The sequence below is a fragment of the Nomascus leucogenys genome, chromosome 14 (genome assembly GCF_006542625.1).
Source record: "Nomascus leucogenys isolate Asia chromosome 14, Asia_NLE_v1, whole genome shotgun sequence".
NCBI lineage: Eukaryota > Metazoa > Chordata > Mammalia > Primates > Hylobatidae > Nomascus > Nomascus leucogenys.
This window is the reverse complement of record NC_044394.1, coordinates 9,459,457-9,482,171: the sequence shown is the minus strand read 5'-3', so window position 1 is coordinate 9,482,171 and position 22,715 is coordinate 9,459,457. Positions and strand designations below refer to the sequence as shown.

Here is a 22,715-nt window from a genome sequence, read left to right as displayed (position 1 = left end):
GTTTTATTTACCATAATACTTTCAAAATCCATCCATGTTATACAGACAGAATTTAATATAAATAATATTTTTTGACCTCTGGCACCAGGGCATAGCTGAACAAAAGGCAGCAGAAACTTCTGCAGACTTAAAACATCTCTGTCTGACAGCGGTGAAGAGAGCAGTGGTTCTCCCAGCATGGAGTTTGAGCTCTTAGAACAGACAGACTGCCTCCTCAAGTGGGTCCCTAACCCCCGTGTAGCCTGTGAGACACCTCCCAGTAGGGACTGACTGACACCTCATACAGCCAGGTGCCCCTCTGAGACGAAGCTTCCAGAGGAAGGATCAGGCAGCAATATTTGCTGTTCTGCAATATTTGCTGTTCTGCAGCTTCCACTGGTGATACCCAGGCAAATAGGGTCTAGATTGGACCTCCAGCAAACTCCCAACAGACTGCAGCTGAGGGACCTGACTGTTATAAGGAAAACTAACAAACAGAAAGGAATAGCATCAACATAAACAAAAAGGACATCCACACCAAAACCCCACCTGTAGATCACCATCATCAAAGACCAAAGGTAGATAAAACCACAAAGATGGGGAGAAACCAGAGCAGAAAAGCTGAAAATTCTAAAAACCAGAGTGCCTCTTCTCCAAAGGATCGCAGCTCCTCACCAGCAATGGAACAAAGCCAGATGGAGAATGACTTTGACAAGTTGACAGAAGTAGGCTTCAGAAGGTTGGTAATAACAGACTTCTCTGAGCTAAAGGAGGATGTTCGAACCCATTGCAAGGAAGCTAAAAACCTTGAAAAAAGATCAGACGAATGGCTAACTAGAATAAACAGTGTAGAGGAGACCTTAAATGACCTGATGGAGCTGAAAACCATGGCTCAACAACTTCGTGACACATGCACATGCTTCAGTAGCCGATTTGATCTGGTGAAGACAGGGTATCAGTGATTGAAGATCAAATTAATGAAGTGAGAAGAGAAGTTTAGAGAAAAAAGAGTAAAAAGAAATGAACAAAGCCTCCAAGAAATACAGGACTATGTGAAAATACCAAATCTACATTTGATTGGTGTACCTGAAAGTGACGGGGAGAATGGAACCAAGCTGGAAAACACTCTTCAGGATATTATCCAGGAGAACTTCCCCAACCTAGCAAGGCAGGCCAACATTCAAATTCAGGAAATACAGAGAACACCACAAAGATGATTCCTTGAGAAGAGCAACCCCAAGACACACAATTGTCAGATTCACCAAGATCGAAATGAAGGAAAAAATGTTAAGGGCAGCCAGAAAGAAAGGTCGGGTTACCCACAAAGGGAAGCCCATCAGCCTAACCGTGGATCTCTCAGCAGAAACTCTACAAGCCAGAAGAGAGTGGGGGCCAATATTCAACATTCTTAAAGAAAAGAATTTTCAACCCAGAATTTCATATCCAGCCAAACTAAGCTTCATAAGTGAAGGAGAAATAAAATCCTTTACAGACAAGCAAATGCTGAGAGATTTTGTCACCACCAGGCCTGCCTTACAAGAGCTCCTGAAGGAAGCACTAAAGATGGAAAGGAACAACCAGTACCAGCCACTGCAAAAACATGCCAAATTGTAAAGACCATCGATGCTAGGAAGAAACTGCATCAACTAATGGGCAAAATAACCAGCTAACATCATAATGATAGGATCAAATTCACACATAACAATATTAACCTTAAATGTAAATGGGCTAAATGCCCCAATTAAAAGACACAGACTGGCAAACTGAATAAAGATGCAAAACCCATCAGTGTGCTGTATTCAGGAGACCCATCTCACATGCAGAGACACACATAGGCTCAAAATAAAGGGATGGAGAAAGATCTACTAAGCAAGTAGAAAGCAAAAAAAAGGGGTTGCAATCCTAGTCTCTGATAAAAGAGACTTTAAACCAACAAAGATCAAGAGACAAGGCCATTACATAATGGTAAAGGGATCAATTCAACAAGAAGAGCTAACTATCCTAAATATATATGCACCCAATACAGGAGCACTCAGATTCATAAGGCAAGTCCTTAGAGACCTACAAAGAGACTTAGACTCCCACACAATAATAATGGGAGACTTTAACACCCCACTGTCAATGTTAGACAGATCAACAAGACAGAAGGTTAACAAGGATATCCAGGATTTGAACTCAGCCCTGCACCAAGCACACCTAATAGACATCTACAGAACTCTCCACCCCAAATCAACAGAATATATTCTTCTCAGCACCACATCGTACTTATTCCAAAATTGACCACATAGTTGGAAGTAAAGCACTCCTTGGCAAGTGTACAAGAACAGACATCACAACAAACTGTCTCTCAGACCACAGTGCAGTCAAATTAGAACTCAGGATTAAGAAACTCACTCAAAACCACAGAACTACATGGAAACTGAACAGCCTGCTCCCGAATGACTACTGGGTACATCACGAAATGAAGGCAGAAATAAAGATGTTCTTCGAAACCAAGGAGAACAAAGACACAATGAACCAGAATCTCTGGGACACATTTAAAGCAGTGTGTAGAGGGAAATTTATAGCACTAATAGCCCACAAGAGAAAACAGGAAAGATCTAAAATTGGCACTCTAACATCACAATTAAAAGAACTAGAGAAGCAAGAGCAAACAAGTTCAAAAGCTAGCAGAAGGCAAGAAATAACTGCCTTCAGAGCAGAACTGAAGGAGATAGAGACACAAAAAACCCTTCAAAAAAATGAATGAATTCAGGATCTGGTTTTTTGAAAAGATCAACAAAATTGATAGACCGCTGGCAAGACTAATAAAGAAGAAAAGAAGAATCAAATAGATACAATAAAAAATGATAAAGGGGATATCACCACCGATCCCACAGAAATACAAACTACCATCAGAGAATACTATAAACACCTCTAAGCAAATAAACTAGAAAATCTAGAAGAAATGGATAAATGCCCGGACACATACACCCTCCCAAGACTAAACCAGAAAGAAGTTGAATCTCTGACTAGACCAGTAACAGGCTCTGAAATTGAGGCAATGATTAATAGCCTACCAACCAAAAAAAGTCCAGGACCAGACCGATTCACAGCCGAATTCTACCAGAGGTACAAAGAGGAGCTGATACCATTCCTTCTGAAACTATTCCAATCAATAGAAAGAGAGAGAACTCTCCCTAACTCATTTTATGAGGCCAGCATCATCCTGATACCAAAGCCTGGCAGAGACACAACAAAAAAAGAAAATTTTAGACCAATATCCCTGATGAACATCAATGCGAAAATCCTCAATAAAATACTGGCAGACTGAATTCAGCAGCACATCAAAAAGCTTATCTACCAAGATCAAGTTGGCTTCATCCCTGGGATGCAAGGCTGGTTCAACGTATGCAAATCAATAAATGTAATCCATCACGTAAACAGAACCAAAGACAAAAACCACATGATTATCTCAATAGAGGCAGAAAAGGCCTTTGACAAAATTCAACAACCCTTCATGCTAAAAACCCTCAATAAATTAGATATTGATGGAATGTATCTCAAAATAATAAGAGCTGTTTAAGACAAACCCACAGCCAGTATCATACTGAATGGGCAAAAACTGGAAGCATTCCCTTTGAAAACTGGCACAAGATGGGGATGCCCTCTCTCATCACTCCTATTCATCATAGTGTTGGAAGTTCTGGCCAGGGCAGTCAGGCAAGGGAAAGAAATAAAGGGTATTCAGATAGGAAGAGAGGAAGTCAAATTGTCCCTGTTTGCAGATGACATGATTGTATATTTAGAAAACCCCATGGTCTGAGCCCAAAATCTCCTTAAGCTGATAAGCAGCTTCAGCAAAGTCTCAGGATACAAAATCAATGTGCAAAAATCACAAGCATTCTTATACACCAATAACAGATAAACAGAGCCAAATTATGAGTGAACTCCCATTCACAGTTGCTTCAAAGAGAATAAAATACCTAGGAATCCAACCTACAAGGGATGTGAAGGACCTCTTCAAGGAGAACTACAAACCACTGCTCAACAAAATAAAAGAGGACACAAACAAATGGAAGAACATTCCATGCTCATGAATAGGAAGAATCAATATCGTGAAAATGGCCATACTGTGCAAGGTAATTTGTAGATTCAATGCTATCCCCATCAAGCTACCAATGACTTTCTTCACAGAATTGGAAAAAACTACTTTAAAGTTCACATGGAACCAAAAAAGAGCCTGCATTGCCAAGCCAATCCTAAGCCAAAAGAACAAAGCTGGAGGCATCACGCTACCTGACTTCAAACTATACTACAAGGCTGCAGTAACCAAAACAGCATGGTACTGGTACCAAAACAGAGATATAGACCAATGGAACAGAACACAGCCCTCAGAAATAATACCACACATCCACAACCATCTGATCTTTGACAAGCCTGACAAAAACAAGCAATGGGGAAAGGATTCCCTATTTAATAAATGGTGCTGGGAAAACTGGCTAGCCATAGGTAGAAAGCTGAAACTGGATCCCTTCCTTACACCTTATACAAAAATTAATTCAGGATGGATTAAAGACTTAAATGTTAGACCTAAAACTATAAAAACCCTAGAAGAAAACCTGGGCAATACCATTCAGGACATAGGCACGGGCAAGGACTTCATGTCTAAAACACCAAAAACAACGGCAATAAAAGCCAAAATTGACAAATGGGATCTAATTAAACTAAAGAGCTTCTGCACAGCAAAAGAAACTACCATCAGCCGGGTGCGGTGGCTCACAACTGTAATCCCAGCACTTTGGGAGGCCGAGGCGGGCAGATCACGAGGTCAGGAGATCAAGACCATCCTGGTTAACATGGTGAAACCCCATCTCTACTAAAAATACAAAAAATTAGCCAGGTGTGGTTGTGGGTGCCTGTAGTCCCAGCTATTTGGGAGGCTGAGGCAGGAGAATGGCGTGAACCCAGGAGGCAGAGCTTGCAGTGAGCCAAGATCGCGCTACTGCGCTCCAGCCTGGGCGAAAGAGCAAGTCTCCATCTCAAAAAAAAAGAAACTGCCATCAGAGTGAACAGGCAACCTACAGAATGGGAGAAAATTTTTGCAATCTACCTGACAATGGGCTAATATCCAGAATCTACAAAGAACTTAAACGAATTTACAAGAAAAAATCAACCCCATCAAAAAGTGGGCAAAGAATATGAAGAGACACTTCTCAAAAGAAGACATTTATGCAGCCAAAAGACACATGAAAAAATGCTCATCAGCACTGGTCATCAGAGAAATGCAAATCGAAACCACAGTGAGATACCTTCTCATACCAGTTAGAATGGCCATCATTAAAAAGTCAGGAAACAACAGGTGCTGGAGAGGATGTGGAGAAATAGGAACACTTTTACACTGTTGGTGGGAGTGTAAACTAGTTCAACCATTGTGGAAGACAGTGTGGAAATTCCTCAAGGATCTAGAACTAGAAATATCATTTGACCCTGCAATCCCATTACTGGGTATATACCCAAAGGATTATAAATCATGCTACTATAAAGACACATGTACATGTATGTTTATTACGGCACTTCACAGTAGCAAAGGCATGGAACCAACCCAAATGTCCAACGATAGACTGGGTTAAGAAAATGTGGTACATTTACACCATGGAATACTATGCAGCCATAAAACAGGATGAGTTCATGTCCTTTGTAGGGACGTGGATGAAGCTGGAAACCATCATTCTGAGCAAACTATCACAAGGACAGAAAACCAAACACCACATGTTCTCACTCATAGGTGGGAATTGAACAATGAGAACACTTGGACACAGAGCAGGGAACATCACACACTGGGGCCTGTCCTGGGATGGGGGTCTGGGGGAGGGATAGCGTTAGGAGAAATGCCTAATGTAAATGACAAGTTGATGGGTGCAGCAAACCAACATGGCACATGTAACCTGCACATTGTGCACATGTACCCTAGAACTTAAAGTATAATAATAAAAAATTTTTAATCCTAAAAAATAAAAAAGAATTGTTTTTTAGAAAGGACTGCATTACTAAGTAGGACTATCACCCTGACCATTCAAGCTCTTTTCTGACAGGCCACGTCTTTATTGGGATGAGGCTATTCAAAGGGAAAACTAAACATTTCTTAACAGGAATATGTTTTTAAATGGTTTGGATTCATTTATTTCTTGTTTACAAGTATTTAATTTGATGCTTATAGTCAAGGAACACATTTCTTAAAATTAAGTTTTTAATCGAAGTAGTAACCTGGCTGGGCGCGGTGGCTCACACCTGTAATCCCAGCACTTTGGGAGGCTGAGGCGGGCGGATCACCTGAGGTCAGAAGTTTGAGACCAGCCTGACCAACATGGAGAAACCCGTGTCTACTAAAAATACCAAATTAGCCGGGCGTGGTGGCACATGCCTGTAATCTCAGCTACTCAGGAGGCTGAGGTAGGAGAATCGCTTGAACCCAGGAGGCGGAGGTTGCGGTGAGCCAAGATCACGCCATTGCACTCCAGCCTGGGCAACAAGAGCAAACTCTGTCTCTAAAAAAAAGAAACAGTAACCTATCCTGTGGTTACTGGATTAATGCTTCTAATAACAGCAAATGTCTCACTTCATTTTCAAGCACAAATGGTCATTGTGAGAAGCTGTGACAGCTGCCACAATTGTGCTGTTGTCTTCTTTTCCTAGCTTCTTTTGAAAACAAGGATCTCATTCGTTTTGAACAGAGAAAATAAATTTGGTTCTGGATTTGACTTAGCTGAAGCCCAGCTCTGTTGTAGTATTTTCCTTGAGTTTAGGTGAATTCTAGGGTCAATATTACAAGTTTTGACTTTATCATGTTCTAGAATAAACCTAAATTTTTAGGGATTGTCAAACTAAGAACCAAATGAAATTAAGTACATTGTATAAATTTTCTCCTCAACAAGATGTGGATGAAATAGATGTTATATCTGAATAGTTCATTTCATTAGGCTATAAAATCAATTATCAGTATAAAATATTTATTTATTTAGGAGACAGGGTCTCACTGTGTTACCCAGGCTGATCTTGAACTCTTGGCCTCAAGGGATCCTTCCACCTTGGCCTCCAAAAGTGCTGGAATTACAGGCATGAGCCACTGTACCTGGCCTAATACAAATCATTTTTAACCAGATACTAGAGAACTAAAGAGGCAAAAAGGGAACAGTAGGGTATTATGGACAAAGCAGCTGTGAGAATCAGCTACCATACTTATGGCTTGGGGAACCAAGGAAACAGATTGGAATTATTAAAAATTAGGAGTTGGAGGGGTTTGCCTCATGGAGCTGGGATACTGCTAGGCTGTTACTGGTGCCTCAGAGGTCTGAAAAGAGGGCCCCGTGGGTCTAGGATCTAGACCTCTAGGAGGAGCAGCCTGCATGGCTATTGCTGATGTTTGATGGAGTGCTGTGAAACTGGTTTTGTAAGCATTGGAAAACTGCAACTGGTATTGACTATTATTTAATGGAATGAACTACTACCACCAAAGTAAAGAAGCAAACCCTGGGGTGTTTTTGTCAGCAGGAACCTCACTAACAGATACAGGAAGGAGAGTGTCCTTTGCTCTTCCAGTCTTGCAGCTCGATTCTCCAGTGCCTCCTATTCGCTGAGCCAAACACGGAGCCAGCTAGCAAAGGAGAAGTGTGGTTTGCAGAGTCTTTGCTCAGCATCGTCAAACAGACTCTAGTAGTGTGGGTTTGAAGCTGAGAGACAATATTCTAATAACCAGCACAATATACAATATGTTGGGATGATAAGTAGAATATTGCTTAGTATGAATATGAATAATCTCATTATTCTGCTCAACTTGGTGAGGAACCTAGAAAGTTCCAAAGCACAGTTCTCTCCAATTAATTAAAAAAATGCTTAATTACATGTAGTTTTAATTAAATATAAAACACGAGTCCGAGCAAAATATAATATTTTGTTGACTCAGACATTAATACTGTTAAGACACTATATTTTTTGTGTGCCAAGAAATAGCCACTTACTGTAATATACCATTAATTTTATGACGCACTCTAATTTCAGAGTTTTGTTGTTGTTGTTGTTGTTTTTTGAGACAAGGTCTGGCTGGCTCTGTTGCCCAGGCTGGAGGGCAGTGGTGCGATCTCCGCTCACTGCAGCCTCTGCCTCCCAGGCTCAAGCCATTCTCCCACCCCAGCCTCCTGAGTAGCTGGGACTACAGGCATTCGCCACCACACCTGGCTTACTTTTGTATCTCGTAGAGACAGGATTTTGCCATATTGCCCAGGCTGGTCTCAGATAATTTCAGAGATTTTTTAATGTGCGAAAAAATGTGTTTTAGAACATACCATGATGGTATGTTACTTTGTATTTTCTGGTTATTATAACTAATCCTGAATAGCACTAAGAAATTATTCCTTAATAACTATTGCAGTATAGGGACTACAGACTTAGCCTCTGAAGTCACGTTGCATCTGAATCTTCTCACTTACTGGATTATAAGCTTTGGTTTTTCTGTGACTCAAGTGTTCTCATCTGTTATGTTGGGGGCAGTTATTTAAGTCGAAGGTGTGTTGTGAAAGTTAAATGAGTGAGTTCATGTAGTTATGTAGTTACCACAATACAAAGTGTTTTACATGGTGTAGTAACAGTGTATTAAATGTTAGTCATTTTTAGGAGTCAGAATCCTCAAAAAGATAATATGCTGAGGAAATATTGCCCAGGACAGTAATTTCTTGTTTAAAAAAAAAATAAGGTAATCGATCAAGGATCACAGTCTTTTTTTATCTGTGTATCCTCCATTATGTGCTGCTATACTAAGATTAAGTATATTCAGATTTATCTTCTTTGGGATTGTGTATTGGGAGATGCTAAAGTTATATGTACACTCCAAGATGAAAATAGTAAAATAATTTAGTTAGCTCATTAGCTGGAAAATAACAACTCTTAGGCCGTGGAGTATTCTTAGAAGGTTCAAACTTTTGACTCCCTATTTAAGGTCTTAGCCTGAATCCTCATTCCCCTAGTTCAAAACCTTTACATAAAAATCTCACAGTTCATACCTATGTTTTATGCTAAACACAAGACTTTAATATCATGGGTTTTTTTAAATTTGGGTGATATTCACTGTCAGCATATCATTTTAGCTTTCAGGCTATTTATCAAGTTTTCTAAAATTGGTGTTTCTTATTTTTTTAGGTGGCTTTCTTTCAGATGCAGGCTGGTACAGTGATGCTGAGAAAGTTTTTCTGTCCTGCCTTCAGTTGTGTACTCTACACGATGAGATGCTTCATTGGTTTCGTGCAGTAGAATGTTGTGTGAGGTAAGTTGGAACCTATCCTGTAATTACGTGCTATATGGTATTTAGTGGCTTTTATAGTTTTAGCTCTTATAAGTATATGCCAACATTTGAGTAAATCTCTGAGATGATATTTATATGTCATAGTTTCACTAGTCTGGCATCCTCTTATCTCTAAAATATAGTTAATCTGCTGTAGACAGCTTAGGTTAGATTTGAGTATTACGAACCAGAATGTGTTTCTTTTTTTATTTTTATTTTTTGAAACAGAATCTCGCTCTGTCACCCAGGCTGGAGTGCAGTGGTGCAATCTTGGCTCACTGCAACCTCCACCTCCTTGGGTTCAAGTGATTCTCCTGTCTCAGCCTCCCAAGTAGCTGGGATTACAGGAATGCGCCACCATGCCTGGCTAATTATTTGTATTTTTAGTAGAGATGGGGTTTTGCCATGTTGGTCAGGCTGGTCTCAAACTCCTGACTTCAGGTGATCCACCCGCCTTGGCTTCCCAAAGTGCTGGGATTACAGGCATGAGCCACCACGCCTGGCCCAGAATGTGTTTCTTACGTATCTTTTTGCTTTGTCATAGAGCTTGTTTGTTTATTCATTCAACAAATATTTATTGAATGCTTATGTACTAGGAACTGTGGTAGACACTGGATGCTAGGAAACTCCAGAAGTGTACTTTTTCTTGATTGTTACTTTTGTACCCCCTGCTTTGTTTACATTTCCATAATTGTGCATAACAAGATTAGTGCTTTACTTATGAATAACTTTTCTTTGAGGATACATTTATTACTTTTTTACAGATTTCCTTAAAGTCAAGCAAATCTAGAAGTAACTCTGCTTTATTCTCCTTATTTTTTTCTGCACATGTTACATTTACCTTTAGCTATTTTCATACAGGTTTTCTCTTTGTCCCCCAATTTGATTTGGCATTTCTTAAAAATAATTTTTTGTATAAAACTAAAGGAAAATTAAAATAAAGTCGAAAAATTAAACAGCAGAAATTCTTTATCTAAGTTAACTAAAGTCCAATCAATTTATTGAATTTACAGTCTTCTATTTTTATGGAATTAAGGTTCATATTTCCTAGGTATTTTTTAGATGAGTTAATTGAATCTGAATCCTTTCAAAGCTAGAATATTCTCCTATAAAACCATCGTATTTTTGTTTTGGGTTTTTTTTTAATATATTTTTTACTTTATTTTTATTAGAAATGGTGTTTTGCTGTATCGCCCAGTCTGGTCTCCCAACTCCTGGGCTCAAGGAATCCTCTGCCTGGGCCTCCCAAAGTGCTGGGATTACAGGCATGAGCCACCACACCCAGCCAGATTATTGTTGATTTAAGCTAAAATTGAGTAAAACTCTATTTTTTTTATTTATTTGGTTTTTTTTGGCCAGTTGGATTTCAGTCTTTTGAGGCTGTCATTGACCTTTTTTATACAAGGCTTATCTATGTCAGGCAGACATTCCAATCCTGAAGTTAATTTTGTAATATGCAAACTTAATTATAAATAATATTTTAGAAGGTGATAATTTCCCACATATACTTTAGAAGTGTATGATAAATTATAGGAATATTTGTGTGCAGAAACTGTAAAAGGATTAGTATTTAGCCCTATAATTTATAGTACTCATAAAAATAATCTCTCATTTTTTTTCCCCTCTTCTGCCTATTTTATATTTTTAGGAATAGGAGACTACACTATCCCATATGGGATTTGGGAGGGTAGTTATATATTGCTGTGTACATAAACTGGTTAATTTGGAACAGAAAAGGGATTTTGTATGATTTTTATCATAGATTATTCACTATAGCAGTCTTGACCAAAAGATAAAGCACTTTCTTTTTTGTATGTGCTTTATTTTTTTTATTCACATATTCAGATTTATTTCACCCAAATACCTATGTTTCTTCTGATTTTAAGGTTCCTGTGTAAATTTGGCTTTAGCCTTACCAAAAGGTTTAGTTTTCTCACAAGACAAGTCAGTCTCCTTCTCTCCTTCCTAGTTTGTCATCTGTAGCAAGTAGCTCACATCATTATGGTTGCAAGTGTTAATAGGCAGTAAGAAGAGGGAAGGTCAAAAAGTGCGTGCCAGCTGACTGTTCTTTTTTAAGTCAGAAAAAAATTGCTTTCCCAGAAGTCTAACCCTATCTCTTGGATTACCTGTCTTTTAAACTGGAAACTGGGACACATTCTACACAACTTCTAATCTGTGTAATAAGTATAGTCTGAGGAGCAAAACATTTTTAATTGTGCATGAATGAACTCATGGATGTACATTAAGGAAGAAAACATGAGGAATATTGGGTAGATAACTGGCTGGGTGCAGTGGCTCACGCCTATAATCCTAGCACTTTGGGAGGCCAAGATTTGAGGATTGCTTGAGCTTAGGAATTGGAGACCAGCAAGACCTCATTTCTATAAAAATTTTTAAAATAAATTAAAAACAATAGATAATTAACAATTCAGAACTAGCTGTCTTTTTAGCAAGCACATGTGAAACTAGAATATTGTCTGGACCAAGGAACAAAGCCATTTATAATGCCAGCTCACTGCCTGTATACCAAGACCTTATGTCTTCATGAATTTGAAATTTCGAAATAAAATTTGCCTCTATTCAACTAACCTTGCCAAATTCTTGGCCACTACAGGTGTATTTAATATAATTTATTTGTAATAAGTAATTTTTTTCATCTACTTAGTATTATTTGAAAAGATTATTAAAATTTTATGACTTAGCCTTTTTTTAAGGCAGAGAGAAATTTGGGGTATTAATTGACTATGTGTTTAATTGAATTAGAAAAGAAGTGTTTTGCATAACAGATACTAATCAAATCCTTTGGCCAATCCCAGGGGCTTTGAGCCTGATGCAAGAATAAAAGTATGTTTTTCAATTTAATGTCACAAAGCCAATTTCTAATATGGGGCTAGCATCAAAACATTATACAACAAAGGTCAGAGAACCTTCCTAGCCTTTCTTAATAGAAAGTAGTTAAAACTGGGACCATTTTTCAGTCCTTTTGTATTCTTTGGAGACTCTGCCTATTTCCATTTATTCATTTTCTATTTAATGGCTTTGTTTTTCTTGCTTATACATGTCTGTGGCCAAACACATCCAGAAAATACAGAAAGCTATGAGGAAGAAAATTATTGTCTATAACCCTGCTGCTCAGAAATAACCACAGTTACTGAATTGGCTTGTTCTGGGGGGATGACAAACTGAAAATCACACCTGCAACCCCCTTTTCAGTTTTTTCTTTGGAGCTAATCAGTCCATGTGAGCATGGTTTGTTTAAGGTCAAGAATTCTCTAGAACCTCCAGATAAGGGAACAGAGATTGCTTTTGGGCTTGTGAGAGTTGGGCAGAACAAACTTACTTTTTATTTTAAATCCTTTTCTACTGTTTATTATGTTTTTAAACCATTGGCATGTATTCCTTTGGTGGGTTTTTTTTTTTTTCTTTAAATGATAAAAAGAACTTCTTGAACTACTGGATGGTAGGGTGGGGTTGGGGAACATTTGTGTGTGTGTGTGTGTGTGTGTGTGTAAAGAGTTGAATGTGGATTGAAAGAGAACCCTGGGCAGTTGAATTTCCTGAAATCCAAAGATAAATAGAAATTAGAAGCTAGAAGAAAGTAGCAGTATCTTAGTTACTGAGAGAAAATACTGTACCTCACCAGTTCGAAGGGCAAAAGAAGTAATTTTCAAATACATGAAGACCCAGTATATCTCCATGTACTGTATCTGAGGGAAATAATCGAGGAACTTCTGTAACCAAATGTAAGTTCCAGCGAGGCATGGTACCTCATGCTTGTAATCCCAGCACTTTGGGAGGCCAAGGCAGAAGGATCGTTTGAGCCCAGGAGTTTGAGACCTGCCTGGGCAGTATAATGAGACTATCATGTTATATGTTATGTTATGTTATGTCATGTCTGAGTCATGTTTTTTGTTTTTTGTTTTTGTTTTTTTTGAGATGAAGTCTTTCTCTGTCGCCCAGGCTGGAGTGCAGTGGCGCGATCTCGGCTCACTGCAGGCTCCGCCTCCCGGGTTTAAATGATTCTTCTGCCTCAGCCTCCCAAGTAGCTGGGACTACAGGCGCCCGCCACCACGCCTGGCTAATTTTTTTGTATTTTTAGTAGAGATGGGGTTTCACCGTGTTAGCCTGGATGGTGTCGATCTCCTGACCTCGTGATCTGCCTGCCCTGGCCCCCTAAAGTGCTGGGATTACAGATGTAAGCCACTGCACCTGGCCTCTATTTTAAAATAAAAATTTTAAACTTTTTTTTAAGTTCTTAAATTAATAATAACAAATCCCAAGGTAGGGGAAGATGGTATAAAAACAGTGGTAGGTAATGAAGATTGTAATATATGTCTCACATGTAAATGGAGTTGGAAGAGAATGAAGAACAATTGAGAATAGGACTTAAATGAGGATTCTTTTCAAACCAGAGATGAAAAGGAAATTTCAGAAGTAACAAAAAACAAAAATTTACCACGTCAAACCTATTACAGGTTTAGTGTTCCTAATCCAAAAATTTGAAATCTGAAACATGATTGGTCCCAAACATTTCAAATAAGGATACTCAACCTGTATTTTGAACAACAAAGTAGTATTTAGGAAAGAAATGTTAACCTGAAATTTCAGTTAGTGTTAATGTTAGGAAGCTTTATAGAGACCACCTAGTGAAATTTTCTTTCTAAAGAAGTAATGAGGCTGGGCACGGTGGCTCAATGCCTGTAATCCCAGCACTTTGATAGGCCAGGGCGGGTGGATCACTTAAGGTCAGGAGTTGAAGAGCAGCCTGGCCAACATGGTGAAACCCTGTCTCTACTAACAATCCAAAAAAATTAGCTGGGCATGGTGGTGGGTGCCTGTGATCCCAGCTACTTCGGGAGGCTGAGGGAGGAGAATCGCTTGAACCTGGGAGGTGGAGGTTGCAGTGAGTCAAGATTGCACCATTGCACTCCAACCTGGGCGACAGCAAAACTCTGTCTCAAAAAAAAAAAAAAAGAAAAAAGAAATTTAACAGATTTAGAATTATTCTGGAGGTCATGACCTTATAGTTGTAAGAATTGGATAATTTTATTAACTGGCTTTTTCAAGATTACTTTGAAAAGTAATGGAGTAATTCAGTTCTGGAGATCCTGGATATCTGCTTGCCATAGGAGAAATTGAAAAGCCCAGCAGTCCTAATGCTTTGCAGATGGTTACTGGTAGCTTTGGATTAAATTTCTGGTGACATCATACGGAGATTCAGAAGTACTGGTTTTCAAACAAGTGAAAATGTTTTACTCTAAAAAGCTGTCATTCCAAAGAAGGATTTATTTAAAAGATAAAATAAAAACTGTCAGATGACTCAAATAACTATGGTGATGATGAAGCTAAATGTTTAAGGTTCATGTGAATAATTTGGATAAAGTTTTGTAAATTGTGAGGAGGAAAAGCAATTTTTGAAAATTTAATTTAGATTTTAAATATATAGGTATAACGAAAGATTTAAATGTTATAAATTTTTATTATTTTTGTTTTTAATAGAAAAGGGACCTCAGTATGTTTCCCAGGCTGGTCTCAAACTCCTGGGCTCAAGTGATCCTCCTGCCTTGGCCTCCCAAAGTACTGGGCCTACGGACATGACCACCACACCTGGCCTTAAATATAAATTATAAGTGTTTTAATGTTATCACATATATCCCTAAAACTTGATATATATGAGTTGGCAAAAATATTTTTAGATGGAAAATGGAGGTTCATCTTATATTCAGGCTGTTTTTTAATAGACATATAGCCTATTTTTAAAATATACATTTGGGAGAATGGAGGAGTAAAAGTGTTACAAAGTTCTCATCTTAGTGGGTAGAGTAGGAAAGGGCATCATTATTTAGTTTAAACATTATCAGTGCTAGAGATGGGCATTTGATGCCTTGTATAATAGAAAAGTGTAATAGAACTTCCAAACTAGGGTAATGTGAATATGGGTGAGAATGATTTGAAACTTGACCGAGCTAGATATAAGCAAAGAGAATAGAAGAAAAAACTGATTATAATAAGTGAAAAATAAGATGAAAAGGTTAGACCAAATATAATTATCATCACAATACATGTAAATGGGCTCAATTCTCCTACCTAAAGATGGCAGTTACCAAGAGGGTTAAAAAATTAAAACTAGTGCTATATCATAAACAGGAAACACCCCAAAATAATAATACTAACAATAAGGAAGAATTCAGGGTAAAAGTCATTAGTTAATACAAAAGGGATATTGATAATAGAACGTATAATTCACAAAAAGGTCATAAACCTATGTGTAGCAAATAAGATAGGAGCCACCTACATAAGCAGTGTACCTTAAAAGTACAAAAACTTTGATAAAAAGATAATCAGTACAATGTTCAGGGCCTCCAGGGTAGGTTAATTCTGAATATATAGAGGTTATTAAGGAAGTAGATTTTTTCAATCTGTCTGCTAATTCTTTGTGTACCAGTCATTTCTTTGGCTAGCTCTCCAGTGCTTGTAAGATTGCTTCCATGGTTTGAGGTGTCATGTGCAGATTCCACGTTCTCTAGCAGAAGAAACACTCTCACACTGATGTCCTCCCTGACTTGAAATTAAAACCATACCGGACTAACAAAGAGAAAAAGACAGAAGACTCAAATAACTAAAATCAGAAATGGGACTTGAAACATTACTACCAACCTTCCACAAGTAAAAAGGATTTAAGGAGAATCCTATGAACAGTTGAATACCAGCGAATTAGATAACATAAATAAAATGGACACATTTTTTAGAAATGGACAATTTACCTAAATGCCCTGAGAAGAAATAGAAAATCTTACGAGACCTATAACAAGTAAATAAATCATATCCATAAACAAAAACCTTCCAACAAAGTCCAGGACTGAAGACTTCACTAGTGAATTCTATCAAACATTTAAAGAATTAGCACTAGTTCTTCTCAGACTCTTCCAGGAAATTGCAGAGGAAGGAACACTTCCTAACTCGTTTTGTTTTGTTTTGTTTTTGTTTTTGTTTTATTTCCATTTTCATTTTATTTGCTTTATTTTATGAGACAGAGTCTTACTCCTTTGCACAGGCTGGAGTGCAGTGGCACGATCTTTGCTCACTGCAACTTCAGCCTCCCAGGTTCAAGTGATTCTCCTGCCTCAGCCTCCCAAGTAGCTGGGATTACAGGCTCCCATCACCACACCTGGCTAATTTTTGTATTTTTAGTAGAGACGGGATTTTGCCATGTTGTCCAGGCTGGTCTCAAACTCCTGACCTCAGGTGACCTGCCCACCTTGGCCTCCCAAAGTTCCAGGATTACAGGTATGAGCCACCGCACCCAGCCCCTGACTCATTTTAAAAGGCTAACGTTACCCTGATACCAAAGACCAAAAATGATATCACAAAAAAGACAATTTCAGATGAGTATCTCTTATGAGTGTGGATGAAAAAATTCTCAACAAAATACTAGGAAATTGAATCTAATAGAATATTAAAAGGATTTTACACTATGACCAAGTGAGATTTATCCCAGGAATGCAAGGGTGGTTCAACATAAGAACATCAGTGTGATACACCATGTTAATAGGATGAAGGGAAAAAAAAAACAAAAAACCCAGTTATCTCAGTTGACACAGAAAAGACATTTAGCAAAATCTAACACCTTTTCATGATTAAAAAAAAAATTCACAAAGCAGGAATAGAAAGGAACTTCCTCAATATGATAAAGAGTATTTATGAAAAACTCACAATTAACATCATACTCTATAGTGAAAGACTAGAAGCTTCCCCCATAGGATCAGGAACAAGACATAGTTGCCTGCTTTCAGTAGTGGTATTCAACATTGTACTGGAAGCTTTAGCAGAAGAAATTTGACAAGAAAAATAAAAAGCATCAGTATTGGAAAGGAAGAAGTAAAACTATAGATTTGTTGGACTTAATCAAAATAAAAACTTTTGTAAATCAAAAACATCAAGAAAATAAAAAGACAACCTATGGAATGGGAGAAAATATTTGCAAATCATATGTCAATTAAGATTCTAGTATCCAGAATATATCAAGAACTACAACTTCGAACAACAAAATTTAAAAATGAGGCCGGGCCCCATGGCTCACACCTGTAATCCCAGCAGTTGGGAGTTTGAGGCAGAGAGATCATCTGAGGTCAGGAGTTTGAGACCAGTCTGGCCAACATGATAAAACTCTGTCTCTACTGAAAAAAAAAAAAAAATTAGCCAGGCGTGGTTGTGCACACCTGTAATCCCAGTTACTCAGGAGGCTGAGGCAGGAGAATCGCTTGAACCCAGGAGGCAGAGGTTGCAGTGAGCTGAGATCGTGCCACTGCACTCCAGCCTGGGCAACAGAGCAAGACTCCATCTCAAAAAAAAAAAAAAAAAAAAAAATCCAGTCTGGCCAACATGGTGAAACCCGTCTCTACTAAAAATACGAAAATTAGCTGGGCATGGTGGCAGGCACCTGTAATCCCAGCTACTCTGGAGGCTGAGGCAGGAGAATCACTTGAACCCAGGAGGCAGAGGTTGCAGTGAGCCAAGATTGTGCCACTACACTCCAGCCTGGGCAACAAGAGCGAAACTCTGTTAAAAATTTAATGAATTAATTAATTAATAAAATAAAGAGCAGGCTGGGCATGGTGGCTCACATCTGTAATCCCAGCACTTTGAGAGGCTGAGGCAGAAGGATTTCTTGAGCTCAGGAGTTTGAGACCAGCCTGAGCAAAATAGCAAGACCTTGTCTCTATTAAAATAATTCTTTAAAAAATCAGCCAGGTGTGGTGGCACTGGCCTGTAGTCTCAGCTACTTAGGAGGCTGAGGTGGTAGGATGACTTAAGCTCAGGAGATCATGGCCGTAGCGAGCTTGATCACACAACTGCACTCCAGCCTTGGTGACAGAGTGAGACTCTGTCTCATAAAATAAAAAATGGACAAACTACTTGAATAGACATTTTCCCAAGGAAGATACATAAAAGACCAGTAAGCACATGAAAAGATAGTGTCATTCGGCATTAGGGAAATGCAAATCAAACATAATGAGCTACCACTTTATTCCTACCAAGATGGGTACAATTAAAAAAAAAAGAAAATAACTGTTGGCAAGGATGAGAAGAAATCAAGTGATTCTGCTGAGAGAGCATTTGAAAAAAAAAAAAAGAAATTGGAAACTTTGTGCACTGTTGCTGGGAATGTAAAATGGTGCAGCTGCTGTGGAGTACAGTTTGGCAGTTTGTCAGAAAGCTAAACATAGAATTACTGTATGACTCAGCAATTTCACTCCAAGGTATGTGCCTAAAAGCATTGAAAGCAAGGAATCAAAAGATATTTGTGTGCTACTGTTTATAGCAGAATTTTTCATAAGTCAAAAGATAAAAACAATCCAAGGATCCATCAACAGATAAACAGATACACAAACTTTGGCATTTACATATATACACATACAATGATTCAGCCAGTTTTGGTACATGCTACAACATGGATGAACCTTGAAAATTTTATCCTAAGGGAAATAAGTTAGACACAAAAGGACAAATACTGTATGGTTCCACTTACCTGAAATATGTAGAACTGGCAAATTCATAGAGACAGAAAGCAGATTAAAGGTTACTAGGGACTTAGGCATAAGGCAGAAGGGGAAGCTATTGCTTAATGCTTACAGAATTTTTCTTTGGGATGATGAAAAAGTTTTGAAAGTGGATAGTATTGATGGTTGCATGACATAGTTAATATAATTAATGCCACTGAATTGTATACTTAAAAATAGCTCGTATGGCAAAGTTTTATATATATTTCACCATAGTAAAAAAAAATTATTAAACCCATACCGATCTTTATTTTCGTTATGCAGCTCTCCCCTTTCAAGCTATCGTTTATTTCCAATTTTTTTTTGTTTGTTTTTGTTTTTTTTGAGATGGAGTCTTGCTCTGTCGCCAGTCTGGAGTGCAGCAGCGCGATCTCGACTCACTGCAATCTCTGCCTCCCGGGTTGAAGCGATTCTCCTGCCTCAGCCTCCTGAGTAGCTGGAACTACAGGCACGCACCACCATGCCCGGCTAATTTTTTTTTTGTATTTTTAGTAGAGACGGGGTTTCACCTTGTTGGCCAGGAGGGTCTCGATCTCCTGACATCGTGATCCGCCCACCTCAGCCTCCCAAAATGCTGGGATAAACTAGTTCTAAGAAAAAGACACTTACAAGAAGGAGAGAAATTCTTTTCCTTTAGGTTCACTTTCATTGTATTTTACTTTTGTCATGTCTGGCTGATGAGGCTCTAACTAGTCATGTTCAGTCTTATGGTGAATATATTAGTAAACTAATGACGTACACATTTGTATATTTTTCATTTCAAACAGTGAATAGTACAGTCAAATAGTAATTGCTCTTGACAATAGGTGTTGATCAGGTAGACGTAATTTTATGTTATTATGAAAGTAAAATACTGTGTTTACATGGTAGTGCCACATTTTGAGAACCTGCATTTTCCTTAGGCAGAAGGTTGGGATAAAATTAGGCCGTAATAAGTTGGACCACAAGTTCCTTGGATTCAGTATACTGCTTAGTGTCAGCCCAGATGGACACACAGAACCTAAAGAGTCTCCATACGTTTAATTTGCCCTTTTGTTTAAATAGACATTCAGCAGGGACTGGAGAAAATATCAAGCTGTGCCTTTCTGGCATACAATGTTTATTTTGTTACCTCATCATGTGCCAATTACTAAATAATTTCCACAGATTGTTATTTCAGGAGAATACTTACGGTGAAGGTCTTTGGGAAGGAGATTGTTAGCATTGTGGAAATGAGAAGTAAGCACTGTTCTTTTTATTCTCTAAATTTTCAACCTATGGGTTTCTCATTTTTTTCTCTTTCAACCATTTGGCTATCAAATCTGTGTTTCAAATACTAATCCTTTTTTTCTCAAGGACTTTTTTTTCTGGACTGTTACAATATCTTCTGCCTTGGTTGCTTTGTTTCCCGTCTTGGCTTTGCTATAGCCACAGTGTAGCCAGAGCATTCTTGATAGAGTTGCGTTGTCCCATATGGTAGCCATTAACCATATGTGATTATTAAGTTTAAATTAATTAAAAGTAAAATGTGCCTCAATCACACTAGGCACATTTCTAATACTCAGTAGCCACTGTGGCTAGTGGCCACCAAATTGAGCAACACAAGTGTAGAACATTTCTAACATCTCAGGAAATTATATTAGATAGTGCATAAGTCAAATTACCTCCCTTACTGTTGCAAACAAAACTCCTTTCCACGGCCGGCAAGGTGCTATAAAATCTTGCTTATCTCTCCCTTCTCATTTCTCTTTACATAATCTTTTATTCACTATAGTCTAGATGAATTAGCCTTCTTTCTGTTCCTTTGACTATGCCAGGATTTCCCCCCATCCCTTCTCAGGGGCTATTCCTTCTGTTTTGCTGTTCCTTCTGTTTTGAAACATGCTTCCCCACCAGATCTTCACTTGGCTGGCTACAGTGTCATCATTTAGGTGTCAACTTAAATGTTACTACCTCAGGAGAATTCTTCCCTGTCTACCCTAAATACCTCCTTTCAGAATCTTTTGATCATATTACCCTACTTCTTTATCATCTTTATGGCATTTCTCCTCAAATGAAAGTCTTAACGTATTTGTATCTTTGCCCACGCTAATACCCTTCTCACCACTAGAACATAAGCTGCTTATGGTAATAGATTTTGCAGATAATTGTATGGTGCGTGTTGGGAGGATACACACCGGCGTTGTATAGTAGTCATCACTTTATTGATTAGTCCTGGTTCTTTTGAAGTTAATGTGTTTCCCTGACTATACAAAGGAATGATAGAGATTAAAAGATTGTCTGAATTTTTCTCATTATGGGTTACTAATCTGTTAATATTTGTAGTATAGATAGAAAAAATAAATTTTATGTGTCTGTTGATTTGATGCTCCTGAGGAATACTTAACCTCTCCATCCTTGGTTTTCTTTTAAATAGCTTTTATACCTTTGTTCCTTCTCAGGCTGACCATTTTCCGAAAGTTGTATTGGCTTGATACATGAACATAATGTTCTAGCTAGCATTTAATAAATGAATGAATGAATAAATAAATAAATATTTGTCCAGTCCTAACACTATTTGCCTATTTTGTACAGTCTATATAGATACACAGTCTGTTGCTATCTAGACCAGTCTGATCTAAAGCATTGTACTATTTTGGCATATCATTAAATAGTCAGCATAGTTGTACAGTTAATTTGTTTAAAGAACTCAGTATTTCCACTATAGAGGATAAAGATTTTAAAAGAAATAGTTGACACTACTGCTATTTTCGGTAAATTTATCTTATTGGAAAAAAATGAACATTATGAAGCATCATGAAATAAGTGGTAGCTGATCAAGTGTTAGACTATACTAAAAATAAGAAAAGAAGATATTTTATGTTGATTTTATTTTCTTCATTATTTTCCAAGTTTCTTATACTGAAGCTATATTACTTGTGGATTTGAAACAAAAAGTAAATGTCATTTTTTTAGATGCAGTACATGCTGAGTACATAAAATATATAAAATATTTAGAGAAGATAAGGAATCAACAATTGATGAGATTAATTATGGGAAGCTTTCAAGAAAGAGCATGTACGTCTTTATGGGCATGAGGTCAACTCCAATTTGGGCCACACACATTTTTTCAAATGCTGCCTTGTAATTGCATTTAATTACCTTAAGTCATTCAGGTGATTGGTAAGAGGTCATCAGGTCTGCCAAGCTGGAAATATCAAAAATGAAGCAATGTTATTGGTGTTTTATAGGTTGCTTCATGTGCGAAATGGAAACTGCAAATATCATTTGGGTGAAGAAACATTTAAATTAGCTCAGACATATATGGATAAACTATCAAAACATGGCCAGCAAGCAAATAAAGCTGCACTCTATGGAGAACTGTGTGCACTCCTATTTGCAAAAAGTCACTATGATGAGGTAAGTGTTTTAAGGTACATTTCACTGTGACCAATAAGTACTTATAAAAACAGAGGGTGAATCAAATAGTCTTCTGTTATTTTTCTTTTGGATCTTTTTTACATATTAGGTTTATATAAGGCAGTACACATTTGTAATGGAAAATTCAAAATCAGACAAGCCGAGCACTGTGGCTCATGCCTGTAATCCCAGCACTTTAGGAGGCCAAGGTAGAGGATCACTTGAGCCCAGGAGTTTGGGGCCAGCCTGGGCAACAAAGTGAGACCCTGCCTCTATAGAAAATTAACCGCATGTGTAGCACACACCTGTGGTGGTCACAACTACATGGGAGGCTGAGGCAGGAGGATCCCTTGAGCCCAGTAGGTTGAGGCTGTAGTGAGCCATATTTATACCACTGTACTCCAGCCCGAGTGACAGAGTGAGACCCTGTCTCAAAAAAAATAAAAAATCAGACAAAAGGAGTATTTGTGAGGTGAATTTGAAAT

At 38.1% G+C, this 22,715-nt stretch overlaps 1 protein-coding gene across 2 annotated transcripts in view; it reads left to right on the top strand.

Moving 5' to 3' along the window:
• Positions 1–22,715, top strand: part of APPBP2 (amyloid beta precursor protein binding protein 2) — an 81,694-nt gene that overhangs the window by 36,073 nt on the left and 22,906 nt on the right. For both annotated transcript variants that reach the window (XM_003278467.3, XM_030828144.1), the window contains 2 exons: positions 9,151–9,274; positions 22,062–22,230. In XM_003278467.3, the coding sequence (XP_003278515.1) occupies positions 9,151–9,274; positions 22,062–22,230 (293 nt within the window). The remainder of the gene's footprint in view (positions 1–9,150; positions 9,275–22,061; positions 22,231–22,715) is intronic.